This window comes from Paroedura picta, chromosome 11, assembly GCF_049243985.1.
Source record: "Paroedura picta isolate Pp20150507F chromosome 11, Ppicta_v3.0, whole genome shotgun sequence".
Lineage (NCBI taxonomy): Eukaryota > Metazoa > Chordata > Lepidosauria > Squamata > Gekkonidae > Paroedura > Paroedura picta.
In genome coordinates this window covers 21,303,252-21,324,434 of record NC_135379.1, presented here as the reverse complement: position 1 = coordinate 21,324,434, position 21,183 = coordinate 21,303,252, and the positions used below count along the sequence as shown (strand labels likewise).

The following is a 21,183-nucleotide window of genomic DNA, read 5'->3' as shown; positions in this document are numbered from 1 at the left end:
TGAAAACTAAATAAATTGAATTTTTAGGCTTGCAGAATTGGTAAGGGCTGCATGATATGAACAATTCATAACCTCCCAATACATTTGTGGTCCAACCAATAATGAATCCCTTTTTCAAGATTCCTCTGATTTCAGTGGAAAAGACAGGCACATGCTCAATTCTCTTCTACTGAAACCAACAGGACTTAAAGTACATAGCACTGTTAATTTTTATTTAGTTTTATTTTACATTTATATACCGCCCTCCCTTGAGGCTCAGGGCAGTTTACACAGAACTTAGCGAACAGGAGCAATACAGAAAACTAGGGGCTATAAATAACAGTAACAGCAAGCAGTAGACATCAATAATGACTTCCAAGTCCTGTTTAAATATACAACACACTTCATAGCTCTGATCTTATTTATTCATCTCAGTTCTGTTTCACTGAACACAAAATAAATCCCAAACATCTCAACATGAAAGAAACCCAGTTTGGTGACGAAGACTTAGTTTTTATACCCCGCTTTTCACGGCCTGAAGGAGTCTCAAAATGGCTTACAATCACCCTCCCTTCTTCTCTCCACAACAGACACCCTGTGAAGTAGCTGGGGCTGAGCGAGCTCTGCTGGAACTGCTCTATGAAAAGAGCTCTAACATCCAGATGACTGCAGGTGAAGGAGTGGGGACTCAAACCCAGATCTCCAGATTAGAAGCTCTTAACCACTACACCGTAGGCGCTGTTTTATACGCTGCTGGATATTTTCACTTCCACTCGAAGTGATTCTGTTCATGTTCCTCTCATAATTACCACGACCCAAAACTAAGTGTGGTTTAAAAATATTTCAACCAACATTTACTTACATCACGGCCAGCTTCACCAGGAGCACCATTCATACCAGGAGAGCCAATGGGGCCAGAAGGTCCACGGGCACCGGCAGGACCAGCAATGCCAACAGGTCCATGCTCACCCTAGAAAACAAGCAAGGATACCTTTCACTGCTGCTCACACGCTATGATAGAAAGACACTCTCTCACATTTGGCTATTTAACAGACTGTCTAACTTCAAGTGGCTGTCGATAGTTAACACTGGGTGTTAGTCCAGAGCAAGGGTTGGGCGCTTTGGCACCCAAAGCAGCCATTTGCTCCCAACGCAGCCAGTGCCGCGCCGTGGGGGGGAAGGTGCAGACGTCAGTGCACCGGTGGGCACACACACGCAGGCATGGAGCTCCACACCTGCGTGTGTGCGCCCGTCGGAGTACCGACACCCGCACCTCTCCTCCCCCCGTAGTGCAGGAGCAACCGGCCATATCAGGTATACCACGAGTCTCCATGAATTTTGAGACAATGAACTGTCAAAGGCTTCCATGGCAAGAGTCAACTGGCTGTTCTGGGGTTTCTGGACTATGTGGTTCAGAAGGTCTCCGAATGAAAAATGAAAGATGTCTATCCTTCCAAGATGCAATAAAGTGAACGCACAAAGACAGGCTATGATTCTGTTCTGACAGTGATACTGCAGACGGAGAGTTTTTAATTTAATTTTGTTACTGTATTTCTAACTCGCCCGTCCCCATAGGCTTAGGGCAGGTAATAACATACAAGAACACACCATTTAAATTTTACACAGTTTAAAATACCAGGCATCTAATTTGTTATAAGCAAAAATTCTGAAAAAAATACAATAAATATAAAATATACAAAAAAAATATCCTGCTGTTTGCCTGGTGCCACATCCTGATTGAAAGAAGAGAGAGTCAACAATACATAAGGATATAATTTCTCAAATGAAGATTATTTGGGTGGATTTGGGTAGGGAGGCCATCTAGAATTCTGATGTTCCTCTGAGACCTCAATCACAGGCCCAGCAGAACAAGTCTGTCTTACAAACCTAGCAGAACTGCTTAAGGTTCCATAATCAAGGTTCAGTGATTAAATTAGGCAGAGTGTTCCATCTGGCTCTGTTTGAGGCCAATTTAATTTCTTTGGCCTGAGCAGGTTTTGTTCACTCTAAATGTTCTTTGGGGGACATAGTGGAAGAGGCCTTTAAAGGTCATGACCAAAAGACTGAACAGGTTGAATATTTGCTCTCTATTGGATCCCCGTAAGAACCCACACTGCTGCATTCTGGAATAGGCTGCCTAAGGAGGTGGTGAGCTCCCGTTCACTGGCAGTCTTCAAGCAAAGGTTGGATACACACTTTTCTTGGATGCTTTAGGATGCTTAGGGCTGATCCTGCGTTGAGCAGGGGGCTGGACTAGATGGCCTGTATGGGCCTTCCAACTCTACGATTCTATGATTCTATGGACCAGTTGAAGTTTCTAGAGCAGCTTCAAGGGTAGCCCTGTGTAGAGTGAGTTGCAGTAGCTCAGTCTAGAGGCTTAGTGAGATGCAGACGGGGAGAGTGCTAATTGTGCATGCCAAAGATGGGAAAATGCCTGGCGAATTACCAGCACAACAACTGAGCAGCACACGCTGATGATCCATGCATGGATATTTCATTTTATCACTCAACAGCGGATAGACCTGGGAACACCTAGCACATGACTAGCCAAAATGTTAAAATCATGCTAGTCTGGCAAGGACTGGGGACAGCCAGCCTTGCTTTCCCACATGAATCTAGTATTACATCCCAGACTGTAAATCCCACAATGCACTGACTTTTACAATCAGGCCCAAAATCAGAAGGTCAGGACTCTAAAACCTTGGACAACCTTTGTTTTCCTTGCACTGCATTTCCCTTTCAGGCCCAAAGCACAAATTGACAGTACAATGAAAGTGTTCTATATTTTAAGGTGAATTTTCATCTTTACAAAGTTAGAAATGCACTTAGATAGGGAATCAACCTCTAAACTTATGTACATAAACAATTGATCTCTAAAATACATACAGAAACTGGGCTTTGGCTTCTGAAAGGGGGAACATTCAAATGCCCTGCATACTAGGAATGCATTGACGTTATGTCTACCTGTTTCTCAAAAAGGCCAGATCTGGACGTTGACATCACTGTGTGTCATATTTGTCACTTGTGTGAAGATATGGCAAATGTACTCACGAGTGATCCAGCAACACCTGGGAGACCACGCTCTCCCCTAGAGCCAGGCAAACCAAGGTTACCAACAGCACCAAGAAGACCTTGAGGACCTGGGGAACCAGGAGGACCCTATATAAGAAGAAAGCAAAGTATTTGTTTCCAAATCCTACTTACAGAACAATGCATTTTTCCCTTATGCAAATTTGTACTTCTAGTTACTTTTGGCAACTTCATGTGTTCTCAGAGTTGTACAAATCAATCCTACTGTTAGGTAACTTGGTTTAGTACCTATATAAGGCAAGCTTGACATTCTATGCATTGCATTAGGGTTTTATTTCAGATTCAGGGGTATTAATACATAATGTATGCCATAACATCTCAATTTTTTTGTGTGTAATTTCTTTAATTGAAAAATATTCCCCATAATACTGCATGTGTTTCCAATACAGGATAAAAGGCACTTGTGTGATAGCCTAAATACTGCAAATGGTTGCCTTGGTGAGTAAAATACTAAAAGGAGTATACAAAAAAAAATCAAAACCCCACATTTCAGAATAAGACTAGGTTCCTAAGTAAGCAAGCTAATCACCCTAATAACAACCCTTCACTTTGGATATTTATGCCTGCAAAGTGAATGCAAAATAGTATTTAAGGCAGGACAAGGTCTTTTAAATATCCATATTTAAATTTCCTCTTTAGCCTACATTTTCCTATGTCTGTCCCCTCTGTCCCATCAAGATGTTATTCCTTTTAGTTTGGTCTGTCTGTAGGTATCTGAATATAGTTTGGATAAACGTTTACATTGGGTTTATGGTAAGAAATATACTTGCCATCTAAAAACCACATGAACAGTTGAACTACTTTATGCTGCTAATGTAATTTGAGTATGGACAGATTAAAAATTACATAAACTAATCTAATAGGGATATAAGGTGACCAATGGCAACTCATGCCAAAGTACCAAAGTGTCTATTCATCTACTACCTCCAAGCGAGAATAATTTTGTATGGATACATGAGACTCCTTTACATATGTAACAGTCATGATATCATCATATATGTTGGGGTTCTTTGTGGTTACTAAATCCAGCATGGATATTGGCTGAAACAGAATCCGACCTTTTGAAATAAACCTGTTGAGCCATTCACCCCCCCCCCCCATCTTACAATATTGGTTTGGGCTAGAAGTGTAAATAAATAAAACTGGACTGTATGCTGTCCTCTGAGCAGGCCATTAAGACTAGCAGAGCTTATGCAGCCAATAAACTACCCCTCAGGAGCAGAACGGGTAGACCCTGACTTTTTTTTTTTTTGGCTGCTTTCATAAGAGACTTTTATGCATTTACTTGGGTCTGCTTATGCTTAACAGGAAAGATGTTCTTCCACACTTTGAACACCTACGTCATGTGATGACTGACACCTAGATTTAGGAAAATGCCTAACAAGTACAGTAATGGTACCATTTTAAGGAGTATTACACTCATGTACATCCACTGAAGGAGTATTACACCTATGTAAGTCCATTGATGAGAAGAGTGTTAACTCGACTTAGGATGGCACTATAGAAGAGAAATGATTCTGAATAACTTACAGCAGCACCAGTTTCTCCACTTGGGCCTTTCTCCCCAGCGAAACCAGGAGGTCCAACAGGGCCAGATTCTCCAGTACGGCCAACTGGTCCAGTGTCACCACGTGGGCCTCTAATACCTTCCTTGCCAGCTGGACCTGGAGGACCGGATGGGCCAGTGATACCCTAGGAATAAAATATGCCTTGAGTTATACAGTTACATGCCTGCTTTGCTGCCATGTGATGAATAAAACAGTAAATCCCAAATAATAGAATTGACTAAGGTACTTAGTAAAAGGCAATTTAGTCATGTGGGGGTGGGTCTCTTCTAACACGTTTTTTGGACGTGAGTCCCATTCACTTCAATACGACTTGCGTGCACATTTTCAGACAAAGCTGCACGTTTAAGCTGAGTAGTAAGGAACTATGAAATGCAACATAAGAAATGCCCTCAAACTAATCTGTAGAGCGCTGAAATTATAATTCCACCTATGTTTGCAGCCTGTGGTCAGTGATTTGTGGATCATTAATGATTTTTCAAAACATGGTTGGTAAATTTACAGCTTGAGTATCACTAGGTCAGCTGCAGAAAAAAATTAAGGAAATGCATTTAAGGAGAGTCTTCTAGCAAGTCTTTGAAGATGTTTAAAACAGTGTATGGAGGTGTCAGAGTACAAACAAACTTAAAGGAGGCTTAGTCAACTAGCGTTCTATTTCAAAGGCATCCCAAGGGCTCTGGTTTTGAAAGTTTAGGAAGGACAAAGCATGTTTTATGCCATTATTCCTTAGGGACCCCCTTTAGTTCATCATTCTTATGTCCTCTGTTGACTGATTTCTAGAATGCCTCATAAAGAGAATAGGACCAAGGTTTTTGATGGAAAAAAACATAACCTCATTTTCTTATTGCATTGATCTACAATGATTTCCAAATTTTCTACAAAGGAATTTGTCTGCGGAAGAATTCTGGCACCACTTCTGGAGCAGGTATCTCCAACCTTTTCGAGCTTGCAGGCATGTTTGGAAATCTGACATGGGATCGTGGGCACAGCAACAAGTGGCTGCCACAGGAGGCAGAGACAGCCACAAAATGATTGCCACAGCTTAACGTCAGTCACAATGCAAATTCTTGTGCTATGGTGGCAGCAGCTGCCAAAGCAACATTTTAAGACATCTGCACAGCCAATCAAATCTCCAATAGGCCATCAGAAGCCTTGCTGGACAAAACCCCACCCTGCCCACCTCCTGAAAACCTTTGGCACCATATTGGGAAACCTTGCTCTGAAGCATGTTGCAGGGCTCAAACTCAGGGGGAAATTACATGTTACCCACAGGCCTAATAAAACAGTCTGCTGCTTGTTTTTTTTTTTTTTTTGCAAAGTAGCATCAGGAGGTGGTGCTGGAGAGTTTAATGAATAGAAGCAAGATGGGAAAGGCAATGTGCAATCCTTCCTTCTTTCTTATCCTCCCTTGAAGCTCTTCTCTTCTTAGCTATTTCCCAATGGGGTTTTCTAATGTATGCGTGCAAGATAAAAGATGTGCCTTGAATACTACAGGGAGAGTAGCAGCTTTGGGGAGGAGTTGAGGGTTAAGTAAAGCATCTCCTCCCGCTATCATTACTCTGTTCCAAATCGGCCCCTCCCAATATTGCTTGCAGAGAAGAACTGTTGTTGGGGCTCTTTCAATGCTTTATGTTTTTAATGCAGGGTTCTGGCCGGATCTCTTGATTCCAACAGATGCCTCACATGAATGGCTGTGCCCTGGAACACACCCTACACTCTTTGAAGGAGAAGAGCAGCAGCAGATAACAGCTTGTAAAGCTTTCTTTCAGGGAAGTGAAATCATCCCACTGAAGGACTGATGGAGTTGCAGGGAACCTCCAAGTTCCCCATAACATGGTTTGAAAGTAATTATATGGAATAATTCCTTGGAAAGAGGTATCCAAGATCAGAAGAAGCTGAGCTTCTTGCAGTCTAACCTCCTGGATTTAGATGTGCTCAGTAACTACTTACAGCGGGGCCTGGAGGTCCAACTCTGCCAGCAGCACCAGGGAAACCAGTAACACCCTGTGAGGGGGGGGGAGTAAAGCAAGAGATTAACAAAAATTTACTAGAATCAGTAACTAAATACTGAAGGGAAGACAAATAGATGATGCTAAACTTACAGGTGGACCACCATCACCACGACCTCCAGCAGGACCTGGAGGACCAACTGGGCCCTATTTGAAAGGAGAGAAAGCAGAAAAGATTAAAAAAAATTAATCTCTCAAATACTTAATGGTGATTACCATTGCAATCATTGGACATTATGCACTTACTGGGAAAAGGATCAAGTCCTATGTATATTGACAATGGCCTCATTAAGGGAAGCAGTGCGGCTTCACAAACTAAACAACATTCTTCAGTGTTGCCCCAGCAGTAAGGGAAAAACTTGTTTCTAGAGCAAATCTCTATCAACTGGTAGAAAACAGAGGAGCAGAAAGACCTCCGGATCTACTGGACTGCTCTTTGTTTCCAAGCATCATATTGCCAAATGGGCCTCATGTATGCCTCCATTTTGGGGCACATTCATTTAGAAAATGAATGTATTATTACTAATTTCTTGAACTGAGTGTACTTTTGACAATCCTATCTATTATTAGTGTTACAGCAACAGAAAGAATCTTACTACTATCAGATGGAATTAAAGTTGATCTGGAAATGCATATAGAACTCATTAAGAAATAAATATACCACCTGTTCCGTGAATACTTATACGTAAACTCCTTTTGAAGGCTAAATACAATCCTTATGGTTTAACTCTAAACGTTTCTTCTAATGCCCTGCTGACTTGTGGCCTGCTTTTTTAGCTTGTAGTATATTCCTCATTGTTTGGGATAGACTCTTGACACCAGGCAAGTGACTTTAATTTTGATCCTGTTTTAGAACATTTGATTCCCCGTGGGAATATATAGCAAGAATTAGTTCTGTTACATTAGTAAACTGTGTCACACACCCAAATTGGATCATTTGAATCAAAAGATGAGCATAGTTTGAGATGAAATTCCGTATACTTACAGCGGGACCAGCATTACCGACAGCACCAACGACACCCTGAGGGCCTACATCACCTTTAGGGCCTCTCTGACCTCGTTCACCTTTAGCACCAGACTGACCAGCTGCACCCTTTAAAAATGTAAGAGAAAACGGTCCTTAAAATAAACTGTAACGTAAACCAGCACAAACTAGAGAAAACCAATTTCTTCCTGAATACTTACAGGAGGACCAGCAAATCCAGGAGGGCCAGCAGGACCAGTCTCACCACGTTCACCCTACAGAGGGGGAAAAAATCCCAGTACTTTCAGTGGAAAAGGCTAACCAGAACCCCATCCCATTGGTTCTCAGAACGGGCTGTTTTGTTGTTAAAAGGAATGACTGCAGTACTTACAGATATTCCACGAGAGCCAGCAGGGCCAGCAGGACCAGAGGGGCCAGCTTCACCCTAAAATATACAAATGATCAGTGTAAAAGTTTGAGTCCAATGACAGCTTCAAAATCAACAATGTTTTACTCTGGGTTTAAGCTATTGTGTGCATGCCTACTTCTTGAGGATTACTGAAACAGAAGTTACCAACTCTTACACATAAGTGGGGATCATGTGATCAGCACACAAAATTATCCACCCTAAAATCACATTAAAGGTAAAGGTATCCCCTGTGCAAGCCCTGGGTCATGTCTGACCCTTGGGGTGACGCCCTCCAGCGTTTTCATGGCAGACTCAATACGGGGTGGTTTGCCAGTGCCTTCCCCAGTCATTACCGTTTACCCCCCCAGCAAGCTGGGTAATTTTACCAACCTCGGAAGGATGGAAGGCTGAGTCAACCTTGAGCCGGCTGCTGGGATCGAACTCCCAGCCTCATGGGCAAAGCTTTCAGACTGCATGTCTGCTGCCTTACCACTCTGCGCCACAAGAGGTTCTAAAAATCACATTAGGAGGGACTAAAGACTCTCTACACAAATACATCTGTGCATGTTGTTTTCTGTGCATACAAGTTGTCTGCTTTACTACAGGTGATTTTACTGGGGTATATCTGAAAAGACAGGTACTTACTCTTTCACCAGAAGCTCCAGCTGGACCAGGGGCACCGATGGCTCCAGGAGCACCCTGAGGATCAAGGAGAATCATATATTATGATGCGGATTTTCTTCCCATCATATTTGAAGAATATTTGAATATTAAAAGGTGACTGCACAAATTAATTAATACTGAACAACTTTCAGGTTTTTAGTTTTAAAAGCTATCAAATTTCTAGATGAAATTAATGTAATTTTAGGCTAACAAGTGATATATATTTTGCAGTTTAACTTCAGAAGATTTTGGTTGTAACCTTTAAGACCCACCATGGTCTGGGCCCCACATATCTGAGGGACTGCCTGTCGCCCTATGCCCCCTGCAGAGCCTTGCACTCTGCGGGTACTGACTTGTTGGTGATTCCCGGCCCTAGAGAAGCATGCCTGGCCTTTACCAAGGCCAGGGCCTTTTCAGTCCTGGCCCCAACCTGGTAGAATGAGCTCCCAGGTGAGCTGCGGACCCTGTGGGAGCTTTCTGCATTCCACAGGGCCTGGAAAACAGAGGTCTACAGTTAAGGCCAGGGCAGTGAGGAAGATCATTGCCCTCCCCCCTTGTTGGGTGCCCCTGGGCGCCCCTTCAAGTGCTAGTGCTACTGTTTCCTAGCACTGGGTTATGGAACATTGATGGCCCCCTCCTAGCCCATGTGACTAGATATTAGTAGGAGGATCGAGTTAGGTTTTGCCATCTGCAGTTTTCTTGTTTATTGATGGATGTCCTGTTTTTAATGGGTGTTATCTGGACTGTTGTAACCCACCATGAGCTGGCTTCAGGAGCAGTAGGGAATAAATCACATTATTATTATTATTATTATTATTATTATTATTATTATTATTATTATTATTATTATTATTATTATTATTATTATTATTATTATGAAATCGGGTAATTACATATAATACTACTGTAAAGGCAAAAAGCCAATTCATTTTTTAATTTAGAAAATTTCAATCTAAATATTCTCATTTATATTATGTCTTTGAGGGTTAAGAGCCTCCGGGGAGGGCAGTATATAAATAAAATAAAATCAATAAATAAATAAAATAAAGAGACTGCACCAGCATGGATTATTTGTTGCAACGTAAAAGTCATCGTTTGCTTTCATATCCTGATTACAAAGGAGTATGCACTTGGCTCTTTCTATACAGTTAAGGAAGCATGCTTACACGTGCACCATCTCTTCCTGTTGCTCCAGGTTCACCTCTGAATCCTGTTGGACCCTGAAATCAAGGAGAAACAGCATGGGTTACAATGGTATGTAGTTGGAGAAAGCATGCTTCATGTTGCAATGGGATTTTAAGTGTGTGAAATGAGAAACACAACTCGGATTTAGGGGTTCCTTGTAAAGCACTCGCCTTTAGGTTTTGTTTCTGCATTACACATGGTCTTCTCTTAATAATCCATATATGGTTTGGCACCAACATATCTGAAGGAACACCTACTACCATATTAACCTAACTGACCACTATAATAATCTTTTGAAGTCCTGCTTTGGTGCTTCCGTTTTCTGAGATTAGGTGGGGCAATTCAAAATGTGGCCCTTCTCATTTGTGGTATCAAAACTCTATCATCAGGGAGATTTGCCTGACTTTTATTCTGTCTGGAACACCAACTCAAGCTGGAAAAAGATGCAGGATAGACCACATGAACATTTAATGCACATTCCATCCTGGTTGCCTTCCTGCAAGTTAATTTCCCAATTTCCTTAGGTGCAGGTCTGTTGTTGGGACTGTGCATGGATGTGCACTTATTACAGACAAATGCTGCAAATCCTAAGGAGCTACAGGCCCTGCAAAAGCTTTCAGCATTCCACAGGGTCTGTAAGATGGAGCTCTTCCACCAGGTCTATGGTTGAGGCCGGCGCACTCAGGAAGATCTGGACCCCCCTTCCCGGATTACTTTGATGGCGGGTGAGATGTCAGCTCCCCTACTGTCCCCACTAGGGGTAATTTTTTAGGATTGGGCTTTTGTTGTTTTATTTTTCTGCCGCTTTGTATTTTTGTACTGCATTGTTTGTGCATGTATTGCTGTTTTTAGGGATAATTTTATTGGGGTTTTTATGCACCTTTGTAACCTGTCACGGGCCTTATGGGGAGTGGCAGGCAAGACATCAAATAAATAAATAAACAAACAAACAAACAAACAAAAGAACAAATAAAGAAATAAATAAAATATTAATTTGAAAGTTTGTGTCAATGAAATAAATGTGCCCTAATTTTTAAATAAAGTATATTTAAATAATTGGTTTTACTTACTGACCAACTTCATTACATTGAATTCAGTGTTCACTTTGCTTTCAACTATGACAGGCTAGGTAGAACGCTGTACGTGCCACTTTTTTCCTCCTAATATCAAAAGTCCTATCCTCCCATGACTGAATGCTTTGAAGGAATAGTGCTATTTTTTTTAAAAAATGAGGACTACAAATGACTTGAAAAGTATAGCCATGAACAAAACATTAGACCATTGAAAGGAAAAGGATTTGATAGAAAGTAATTTCTGAAGTGCCAAAACAAGCAAAAAATCCTTCATTAAAGATCTAAACATTTAGGACTGTGTATCTGAGGGACCACAACTCCAAATACGTCTCCCAAAGAATGCTACAATTGGCAAACTGCAACCGGCTGGTCATCCCTGGCCCCAAGGAAGTGAGTTTGGCCCTGGCCCAGCCTGGTGGAATGAGTTGCCAGCAGAGATTCCTGCTATATTGGAGCTACCAAAGTTCTAAAAGGCCTGTAAGATGAAACTCTTCTGCCAGCCATACAGTTTAGACCAATGCAACCACAGCCCCATCCCTCTCCCCTCCATCTCCCCCATCACTGGAATCTGAGTACTTGGATCCTAAATTCAATCTAGAGATTTTACTTAGAGGGATGGTTGGAACATTTTATACATTTAAAATAAGAAATCAGATTTTAACTTTCTATTGTTTTTAAAACCATGTGTTTATGGGCTTTTATGTGCTGTTGCCAGAGAGGGGTGGGGTCTACAGATCAAGGGAAACAAAAATGTTGTGTCTGGCTGATTGACTTCCACAAGGGAAGCCATTTATGGGATTATCACATGAAACTTCCAATCTTTACTAGTGCAAATATCGAGCAGTATAGTGAAGGCTAGAAGTTCTATGTGGAAAGCAGGTATTCAAGAACGGTTCCTTGGTCAGAGCAGTTCCCACCTCAAATAAATCAGTTTTTATCTCAACTAGAGGGCCTGTAGTTTTGGGACTGTTTGTTTATCTGTTTGTTTATCTGATCACAGACATATTTATATAATTTGGTACATTCTGTCACGTTTACAGAGCTTCACAAATGATTATTTACTCAAAATAATATTGGTGAATCTGTGTGGTCTACTGCCTAGAGTGCTGCACTTTGGAAAGATTTGGGAAGAAGATGTTCAAATCTGAGATTATACCATTTTAGAATATATGAAATATCCCTCCATTTTAAGAAACTGAACATAATATCGATTTCTGTCCCTATGCGTAATAAACTAGATTGTGGGGATGATTATGTTAAACATTTCTTCTTGGTGTGGTGATTTTCAGTGCATGAGGAAAATAAAGATGTGACCTTCCTTTATGGGCTGAATTCTGGTACAGTTCAGAATGTTAATGTTATTTGTACAATGGCCTTAAAGAGACACTTCTTGAATTTTAGCACTCCTGACTCAAGGGCACTGTATCAGCTTTGAATGGAGAAGGTTCTAGATTCAACTCTGGCAACTCTAGTTAAGAGGACCAGGTACCAGGTGATATGAAAGAGTTCTGCCTGTGCTCTTGGACACCCACTGCCAGTCACAATGGCCAATACTGATCTTGATAGGCTCCTACAATTCAATATAAGGAGACATCCCATGTTTTCAGTTCTTTCCACATCTTCTCCATGCAGGAAACCAATTCTAACACAAGTTTGAGACTGCTGATATTCTTTAACCTTGTAGATGGTAACTGCATTCCATTGATATAACTCATGCCAAGTGAATACAGGGAGTAAAAGATTGTTTCAGTTAGTATCCTAGAAACTTTTTAAAAATATGCTTTTATCATTCTTCATCCCCTTAAGAAACTCTGGTAACTGAAATGTGTCAGGGCCATCTGTTTTGTTAAACAATTGTCAGATACTTACTGAATTCAGACCCACCCCCTTATTGCCTTACCTTTTCACCTTTGCCTCCTGGACCACCAGCAACGCCTCTTTCTCCTGGGATTCCACTAGGACCGGATGGGCCTGGAGCACCAGCTGGACCGACAGCACCAGGTTCACCCTAATGGATCAAGTAAGGGAAAGGGGAATCAATTCTTTAAGATGCATAGAAAAAAAAAGAACAGTGCATTCTGATTTACTGCATGTCTCCTGCTTTTTTCTCCTTTTGCTGCTTTTTTTCTCTGAAATGGGCAGTGTTTTAGGATCCAATAAGAGTCTCCTATTTGCAGAACAGGCTTAAGACAGGCCACAGGGGCCATTCCATGTGAATTTTGGAATGGACACAAACCATGCATGCAACACTTGCGTGTATTTAGAAGTAAAGCTTATGCTTACATTCCCAAAGAAAAGTGATCCAAGATAGATTGTGCTGCCACAGAAAGCATTACTCAACGAAATCTACTCAACCAGATCAGTGTGTGCAGGACAGTCCACCGATGAAACAGTGAGAGACCCACCTTCCAAGGAGGTAACCACTGAGATGAAGTTTTCTTTTTAAATGTGGGATTTTGCCATTAACATCTCCATTAAGCACTGACAACAAAGAAAATAGAATAACTTCCCAAGGCTTTGGAAAGACAGCAGCTTCTCTGTCTTACCTTGTTACCATCAGTTCCTGGTGGACCAGCTGGACCACGGCTTCCAATGGAACCTGAAGGACCGACAGCACCGCTTTCCCCTGGGGGGCCACGTTCACCCTGGAGGAAGCAGATTGAAGTGCATTTCAATAGAGTCACGAAGGTTTAATGTGTGCCCATAAACTGCACATCATCTCCCACAAACTGAGAGCCCATCAATATACATGATGTTTGTGGTTCCCATTTCACGTGAACGGGGCAATGTGTGGAATCTCCAAATGTCTCAACCAGTTCATACAAAAAAGTGACAATGCAATTTAGGTACATCATAGGAACCATGCACTGCTGATAAGCACAGTTCATATGTACCCAACATCTAAAGAGGGCTCTATTCTCATGTTCAAGCCAATGTAGTTATTGAACAGTTATATCTCAATATCTAAATTTATTTATTCTCTATTAATGTTTATAAACTGGGAATATGGTAAAATTTATTGTCTATAAATTTGATTCTGGGTAACATATGCATGTTCATTTAATGATTACAACCCTGAATGATGACTTGTGTGTGTGAATGGGTCACATAAACCCAAGGACAGAAGACTGGATCCTTCCCGTTTTTCTGCTCAGTCTCCTCTGATTCCTCTCCTCACTGCAAGCCCCAACCCATAATCCTCAGTTTAACCTTCTTGCTGGTTAAGAGAGACCCTCTCCCCACTCTTGGATCAAACCCAGAATTATTGCCCCCATGTTTTTCAACAGAATCGGTTTTCACATTCAGCTGCCAGTTATCAGGTGTACAGTAACTAGGTGTGCCGCCAAATCAAGTGAAGAAAATACATGCGTCAATCAGCCTGTTAAATGTAATCCCCCTTGAAGCCTTGCAAACATAGCAAAACCAACTTACTCTCACGCCAGCAGGACCAGGGAGCCCAAATTCACCGTGAAGACCCTATGTGCAAAAGGAACACTTAATACGGTTCTTATTGATTCAGAATTCCTGTCATGATCAAGTAAGGATATTCTCATTCAGCGAGATTACATTAAGGACTGAATACAAACTATGATGCAATGGAACAGGGGTAGTCAACCTGTGGTCCTCCAGATGTTCATGGACTACAATTCCCATGAGCCCCTGCCAGCAAACGCTGGCAGGAGCTCATGGGAATTGTAATCCATGAACATCTGGAGGACCACAGGTTGACTACCCCAGCAATAGAATATGAAGCCCAGTCTTCTTCCCAAGAGAATGAAATCTAGTTTTGCATTTCCTGCATCAATACAATAATATCATAAAACATGAATTGCATACATATCAAATGTTAACGTTTTCATGGTCTGCAAAATACTATATAATGAGTCTTTTCTAAGGTAGGAGGTCACAGTTTCAAGGAAAAGAACCTGGGCCCATTCTGCACATGCTAGATAATGTGCTTTCAATGTACATTGGAAGTAGGTTTTCCTGTTCTGCACAGGAAAATCCAGCTGCAAAAGCACACTGAAAGTGCATTATCCAGTGTGTGCAGAATGTGCCCAGGGTTCTGTCTTTATCTGTGCCAGAAGATGCTGGCTCTGTAGTATATTGAAATGTAGCACTGCGAAGATTCAGGTTTAAATTCCCATTTAGCCATAAAGCTAGTTGGGTGACTTTGAGCAATATTTCTTAGCCTAATTAAACTTCACAAGATTCTTGTGAAGATAAAAGTCAAGAGGATAGGAAAAGCATATACACTATCCTACGCTACGTATATAAAAATATAGTAGCATCAAGAATAAGTCATGTATTAAAACTGTATACAGAGACAGAGCAAAACAAACATCTACTAGGTTAGGCAGACTACACAGTCACATTCAAAGCGTCATCCTAAAAATGCTTCTTTTTCACATTGCACACCATCTTTATTTAGAAGCTGTGAAACTGCTTGTACTGTTAGGATTGCCAACTCTTTCTTAGGAAATTCTTGGAGATTTGGACTGATGTCTGGGGAGCCTGGGGAAGGGGGAGGGACTCAATGGGGTACAGTGCTAGAGAATCTACCTGCTAGAGTTGACATCTCCAGAACAGATCTCCGTCATCTGGAGATCAGTTCTAATTCTGGGAAAACTCCAATCCCCTACCTGGGGGTTGATAAGTCTGTCTCCAAGTTGGCATAAGTGACACAGGGAAGATATATCCCCCCATCTCCTTTGTTGGGCATCATGGGATGAGGAAGACACACCTTTTCTAAGGGTGTGGCATGCTGCCATTCTTCCCCACAGGGCTTTGTGATGATGACAGATAGTACTAATATGTCTGTTATTCTCCCCTTTAAATTTCCATATGTTGCTATTATCAGCTCTCATTCCACCCATTTCCATTGCTGACATTTGATCCTGACTCTTTTTTCCCCCCTTCTGTGCCACTCTTACGCTACCGATTCACCATTTATTGACAATAGATACCAAATAATGTCAAAACGATGTTATTTTAAAGGAGGAAAGTCACCTCAAGAATACAGAAATGGCACAGCGATAAAGACTCCTGAGTTTGATTCACACAATGGAAAAGGGGGATGGAATGAATCAAAATGATAAAGCTGCAATATTTTGCAGCATTCCCAAAGCAGGGAAAGTGAAGAAGAATGCTACTATTTAGCATTGGTGTTCAGTGTGTCCCCCAGCCCCATGGGAAGCCAGAAAGCTACAGCCCTTACCAGAGAGCCTCTTTAAGAGAGCACATCCTACCATAACCTGCTGTTGTAAATTACACACTAAATCAGGGGTAGTCAACCTGTGGTCCTCCAGATGTTCATGGACTACAATTCCCATGAGCCCCTGCCAGCAAATGCTGGCAGGGACTCATGGGAATTGTAGTCCATAAACATCTGGAAGACCACAGGTTGACCACCCCTGCACTAAATGGAAAACTAGAATGTCTCTTACATGCACACAGGAACAACTGTACTTCTTTTCTATTACTTGATGCCAATCTAGCTCCTAACTCCAAACACTTGAGATTCTCTCTTGTTATAAGTGAGTTCTGTTATCACTTACTCTTTCCCCTGGCTTGCCTGCTTCACCAACTCCGCCTGAGGGACCTGGTAGACCCTAAATGAAAAGGCATGACAAGTTTAATATATATAACATTATTCTCTGCATTAAAGAGATCAACAAATGAGTCAACAGGGATTACAATAAAGAACCAAGAAGTAGCGCAATCAAAATGGCAATTCAAAGCAAAGGAGTTTTATTAAGAATTACATACTTGATTCAAAATGCACTGAAATGTTCCTACTGAGATTGCCGGGTTTCATTATCTCACCGCTATTTCTAGTCAGACCACTTTATTTTTGCTTTAATGTAAAGGCCAACCCTCCTCATTCCTGCTTTGAAACCATAACTCCTGACTTTGCTTTTGTCCTATTTTAATGGAAGCATGCAAGATTATTATTATTATTTTTCGATTTATTCCCTCTCATTTCCGAGACCGGCTCATGGTGGGTTACAGATAAAATCCCCATTAAAAACCCCATTAAAAGACAAAAAAACCCAACATGGCAGAAAAACCCACTCCCGAACCCCATTATTAGAGGGGTGGAGAAGGAGGTCAAAGCGATGTACTACTCATACCCAGAGGGGGAGCGTTGATCTACCTCGCCAGCCCCAGCCTCAACCGTAGACCTGGCGGAAGAGCTCCATTTTACAGGCCCTGTGGAAGACTGAAAGTTCCCGCCAGGCCCATAGCCGGGAGCTCATTCCACCAGGTAGGGGCCAGGATCAAAAAGGACCTGGCCCTGGTTGAGGTTAGGCACGTTTCCCTGTGGGCGGAAGATAATTTTTTAACAATAAAGGTAGATCTCCTGAGATCAAAGAAAACTATCACCAAGTGAAACTGTTCATCCCAAAAGAATTCCAAATGATTTCTTAAGAAAGCTCTTACTTAATCAGTTAACTTGCACATTAATTAGTCATTATCATATGGATCTAAATATGTTTATATTTAATCAGTATAAATAAACCTATCGCTCTCAGCTAAGACTGCATGTGTGAAATACATTGTATAGTGGTGCCTATGTTCACAGAATCCAGTGGACATAAGTTCCTAAACCTTTGACTTTTAAGTCTTGATTTCACCAGGCAAGGACAAGACTACATGTCGTTAGGTGTTATCAGGATGAGATAGAATTGAACTTGGGTGAAAACAATTCCATTTCCACATGCCTTTTCAAATAATTTTACCAAAACTGACTGGTAAAGTTTTGCTGTAATCTAGATTTTTTAAGCATGCAAATATTAGTTCTGAAACTCAGGTTTACCAAATATTATTTGCCAACCAGATAATTAAAGTACACATAGTAAAATGTACAGAACAGTAGAATGTACATCTTGCTATTGTTCCAAACACAGAGTTTTCAAATGGCACCTTCATATTAGACATTTATTATTACTATGTTTACTTAGCTAACTTTATTTGTCACTTACTTGGAAGCCAGGAGCACCAGCTGGACCAGTTTCACCTTTGGCACCAGCGTTACCCTAGACACAATAAAACCAAGAAAGCATCAATTAAATCTGAAGTTGGGAGAAGTTAGATTTTTTTTAATTATGCAAGAAGTTCTACAGTACATAATGAAAAAGGCAATTGCTCCCATGCAGAACTACCCAAAGGAACATATGTGCTAATCACACCATTCATAGAAATGAGTGGGGAGCTGTTCCAGGTGCTAGAACGCCACATTCATGTTAAAGGGCAACAGATCTTGCAAAGGACATTGTACTTACGATAACACCAGGTGCTCCTTGAGCTCCATTGTTTCCTTCAGGACCAGGAGCACCCTAGAGTAAAAGAGATTTAGTTACAAAAGGAAATGCTTTTTCCCTTCCAAAAAAACAATAGCCCAAAACTGCTGAATTAATCTATTTAATGAATGAGAAGCTATAGGTAGGTCCAGAGGTATCCTAGTATGAGCAAAAGGACTTCCATTTGCACAAGCAGAATTTGCATTGATCCACCCCAGCTGCAGTCATATTGAATTCCATTCTGGACAGTCTCCTTATGCTTTAGGGGGGATCCAAAGGGCTGCAGTAGGAAGGCAGAAAAGCCTATGCCATTAAAGGAACATGCTCACAGTCCTGAAGATCCAAGCGTATATGGCAAATATCGCCCACTCACTTGCTCCATCAGAACTGTGACAAAAATTTGATTCTAGCATATTCACATATATTTTCCTCCATGCAAGAGTTCTTTCCAAGAAACATGGTATAACTAAAATGTCAAACTGCTTTCTTCTTGGAAAGCCTATTCAATGAAGGACACATCAGTTTCCATTAATGTTGTCACAACAACACAGTGCAAGACATTAACTTCTAGTCACTTGGAAGAAACCTAGGAATATGTGTTTGTGCGTATGTATGCTGCCATCAATTTATGGCAGATGATTTATGGTGACCTCATAGGGTTTCCAAGGCAAGTGATTAGACAGAGGTAGTTTGCTAGTGCCTTCTTCTTCAGCATCTTCTTTGATGGTCGCCCATCCAAGCACTGACTCAGCTTAGCTTCTGAGATCTGATAAGATCAGGCTATACTAGACCATTCCAGATCCTTACCAAGGGATGATCCCTGCATGACTTGTAGAAGTCTTTATGCAACTTGCATTTCTATCTCTTAAACATCTGACTATTTCTAAATCCCAACTTATGGCACATCATACCGGTTATAAAGTATCACGTACCCGAGGTCCAGAAACACCAACATGGCCTCTGTCACCAGGCTTGCCAGGTTCACCCTAGGACAGAATACAAAAAAAATTAGCAGAAGTCACCAGATCAAAGTGAACAGTAGAAACATCCTTTGGATCTTAGTCCTGCTTATATTCGACATGTTTAAGGGTCCACTCACACTCCTTACAACCACAAAGCCATAGAAATGTAGAGTAATGGAAGTGTAATTCATTACCCCACTATCTAATTTACCCCACGATGCTTGGACAACATAAATAGTGTTTTATTTAGCACTATCATGATATAGCCTCTTGAGAATGTGCCAACTTAAGCAGCATGTGGGAGACTTCATGTCTGAATGCTCCCAGTGTTTCTGAAAACGGAATCCTCTAGACCAGGGGTAGTCAACCTGTGGTCCTCCAGATGTCCATGGACTACAATTCCCACGAGCCCCTGCCAGCAAATGCAAATGCTGGCAGGGGCTTGTGGGAATTGTAGTCCATGGACATCTGGAGGACCACAGGTTGACTACCCCTGCTCTAGACTAGAGTATATGAAATTAACACGCCATAGAGAGCACGAGGCTCACTCACATGCTAGATTTCCAGAGTGAGGTTTTGCCAGACAGGAGCCTTCAATCATACCAAACTTTACTTGTGGTCTAAAGTAGTATAGTCAGAAAATTTGAATTGTAGTATTATTTTCTAATATATATATGTTTTTGACCCTTAGAATTTTTGGCTAGAAATTTTTTGCTGTTGATTCAGCAACATCTCCACCCTTTACACACATGGCTCCTTCTCAGCTTTAAAAGCAGTCTGTAGTTAAATGAGATGCCATGTTGGAAGTGAAGCTAAACCCGTCATGAGCAAGTGTGTATGCACATGTCATCCGTAGTCTTTATTATGCATCAAATGACTACATATGTGGGGCTAACCACTAGGTCCCAAAGCTTTTTGTGCCAACAAAGGACTGATAAACTGGTGATATTCTCATGTGTATTACTTACTGAAGAGATGCAGACATTTTTAAAATTGCCTCATAATTAAATTGTGACACTGCAAACCTCCATTGTACTTACATTGGGGCCTTTTGGTCCTGGGAATCCTATGATGCCAGGTTCACCTCTTGGACCAGCTGGACCAACAGGACCAGCTCGACCATCAGCACCAGGCAGACCCTAAGGGAAGAGACATTTCTCATTAGTCTAGGTTCATGGGCAATGAAATTCACTGTGCTATGAGATAGCTGAAATGTCAGTCCAGATTTGATTCGTCGGTTTAAACAAGGGGCATGGATACTTGGCAATGAATTGTGCTGTATTTATTTATCTGCTCATTTGTACCTCACAACGTCTGAGGCAGCTTGCAGCACAACCCCCCTGCCCCACAAACTATCATACAACACATTGTGAAATTTGTCTTAAAGAGATGGGTTCTGCACATTTCCTCTGGTAAACCATTCCAGTGAGGGGTGTGAGCATAGTAAAATATGAGTTCTCACCACTTTGGCCTGATTATGAAGGAGAGCTGGACCTCAATAAGTTTCCTATGGTATCCCCTGTGCAAGCACTGGGTCATGGCAGACTCAATACGGGGTGGTTTGCCAGTGCCTTCCCCAGTCATTACCGTTTAAAGTTTCTTATGAGTATGTCCTAAATTGTAAAGGGCTTTATAAATAATAACTGTTTAGCAGAGCCTGGAAACAAAGGTGTTGCAACACAGGTTTCATAGGTGACTTAACACCTACAATAAGTATGCCACAGCATTTTGTTCTAACAGAAGCTTCTAAAAAATGTTCAGGGGCAGCACCATGTAAAGAATGTTACAGAACTTCATCCTTAAACTTACAAAAACAAGGATCTCTTTGGCTAGATCAGTTGAAAGCAAAAGAAGGGATAAATTATAAACCTAATGGGGGTCGATGGGAGGTGTTCTTAGCAACCACACCAAGCTGGTCCTTTAGCCAGAAAAGTGGGTCAATAACTTTTAGCCACCATTTTCTAAAGAAGCCTATGTTTG

The 21,183-nt window shown here is 41.4% G+C and overlaps 1 protein-coding gene across 1 annotated transcript in view; it reads right to left on the bottom strand.

Annotated features, from left to right (window-relative positions):
- The window catches only part of COL1A2 (collagen type I alpha 2 chain), a 69,204-nt gene that overhangs the window by 12,326 nt on the left and 35,695 nt on the right, over positions 1-21,183 (bottom strand). Inside the window, exons 25-42 of the mRNA XM_077304235.1 lie at positions 20,244-20,342; positions 19,174-19,227; positions 18,224-18,277; positions 17,924-17,977; positions 16,496-16,549; positions 14,370-14,414; positions 13,484-13,582; positions 12,838-12,945; positions 9,846-9,899; positions 8,662-8,715; positions 7,999-8,052; positions 7,829-7,882; positions 7,629-7,736; positions 6,737-6,790; positions 6,585-6,638; positions 4,600-4,761; positions 3,031-3,138; positions 842-949 (exon numbers count right to left, since the gene is read on the bottom strand). Coding sequence (XP_077160350.1) covers positions 842-949; positions 3,031-3,138; positions 4,600-4,761; positions 6,585-6,638; positions 6,737-6,790; positions 7,629-7,736; positions 7,829-7,882; positions 7,999-8,052; positions 8,662-8,715; positions 9,846-9,899; positions 12,838-12,945; positions 13,484-13,582; positions 14,370-14,414; positions 16,496-16,549; positions 17,924-17,977; positions 18,224-18,277; positions 19,174-19,227; positions 20,244-20,342 — 1,377 coding nt within the window. The remainder of the gene's footprint in view (positions 1-841; positions 950-3,030; positions 3,139-4,599; positions 4,762-6,584; positions 6,639-6,736; positions 6,791-7,628; positions 7,737-7,828; positions 7,883-7,998; positions 8,053-8,661; positions 8,716-9,845; positions 9,900-12,837; positions 12,946-13,483; positions 13,583-14,369; positions 14,415-16,495; positions 16,550-17,923; positions 17,978-18,223; positions 18,278-19,173; positions 19,228-20,243; positions 20,343-21,183) is intronic.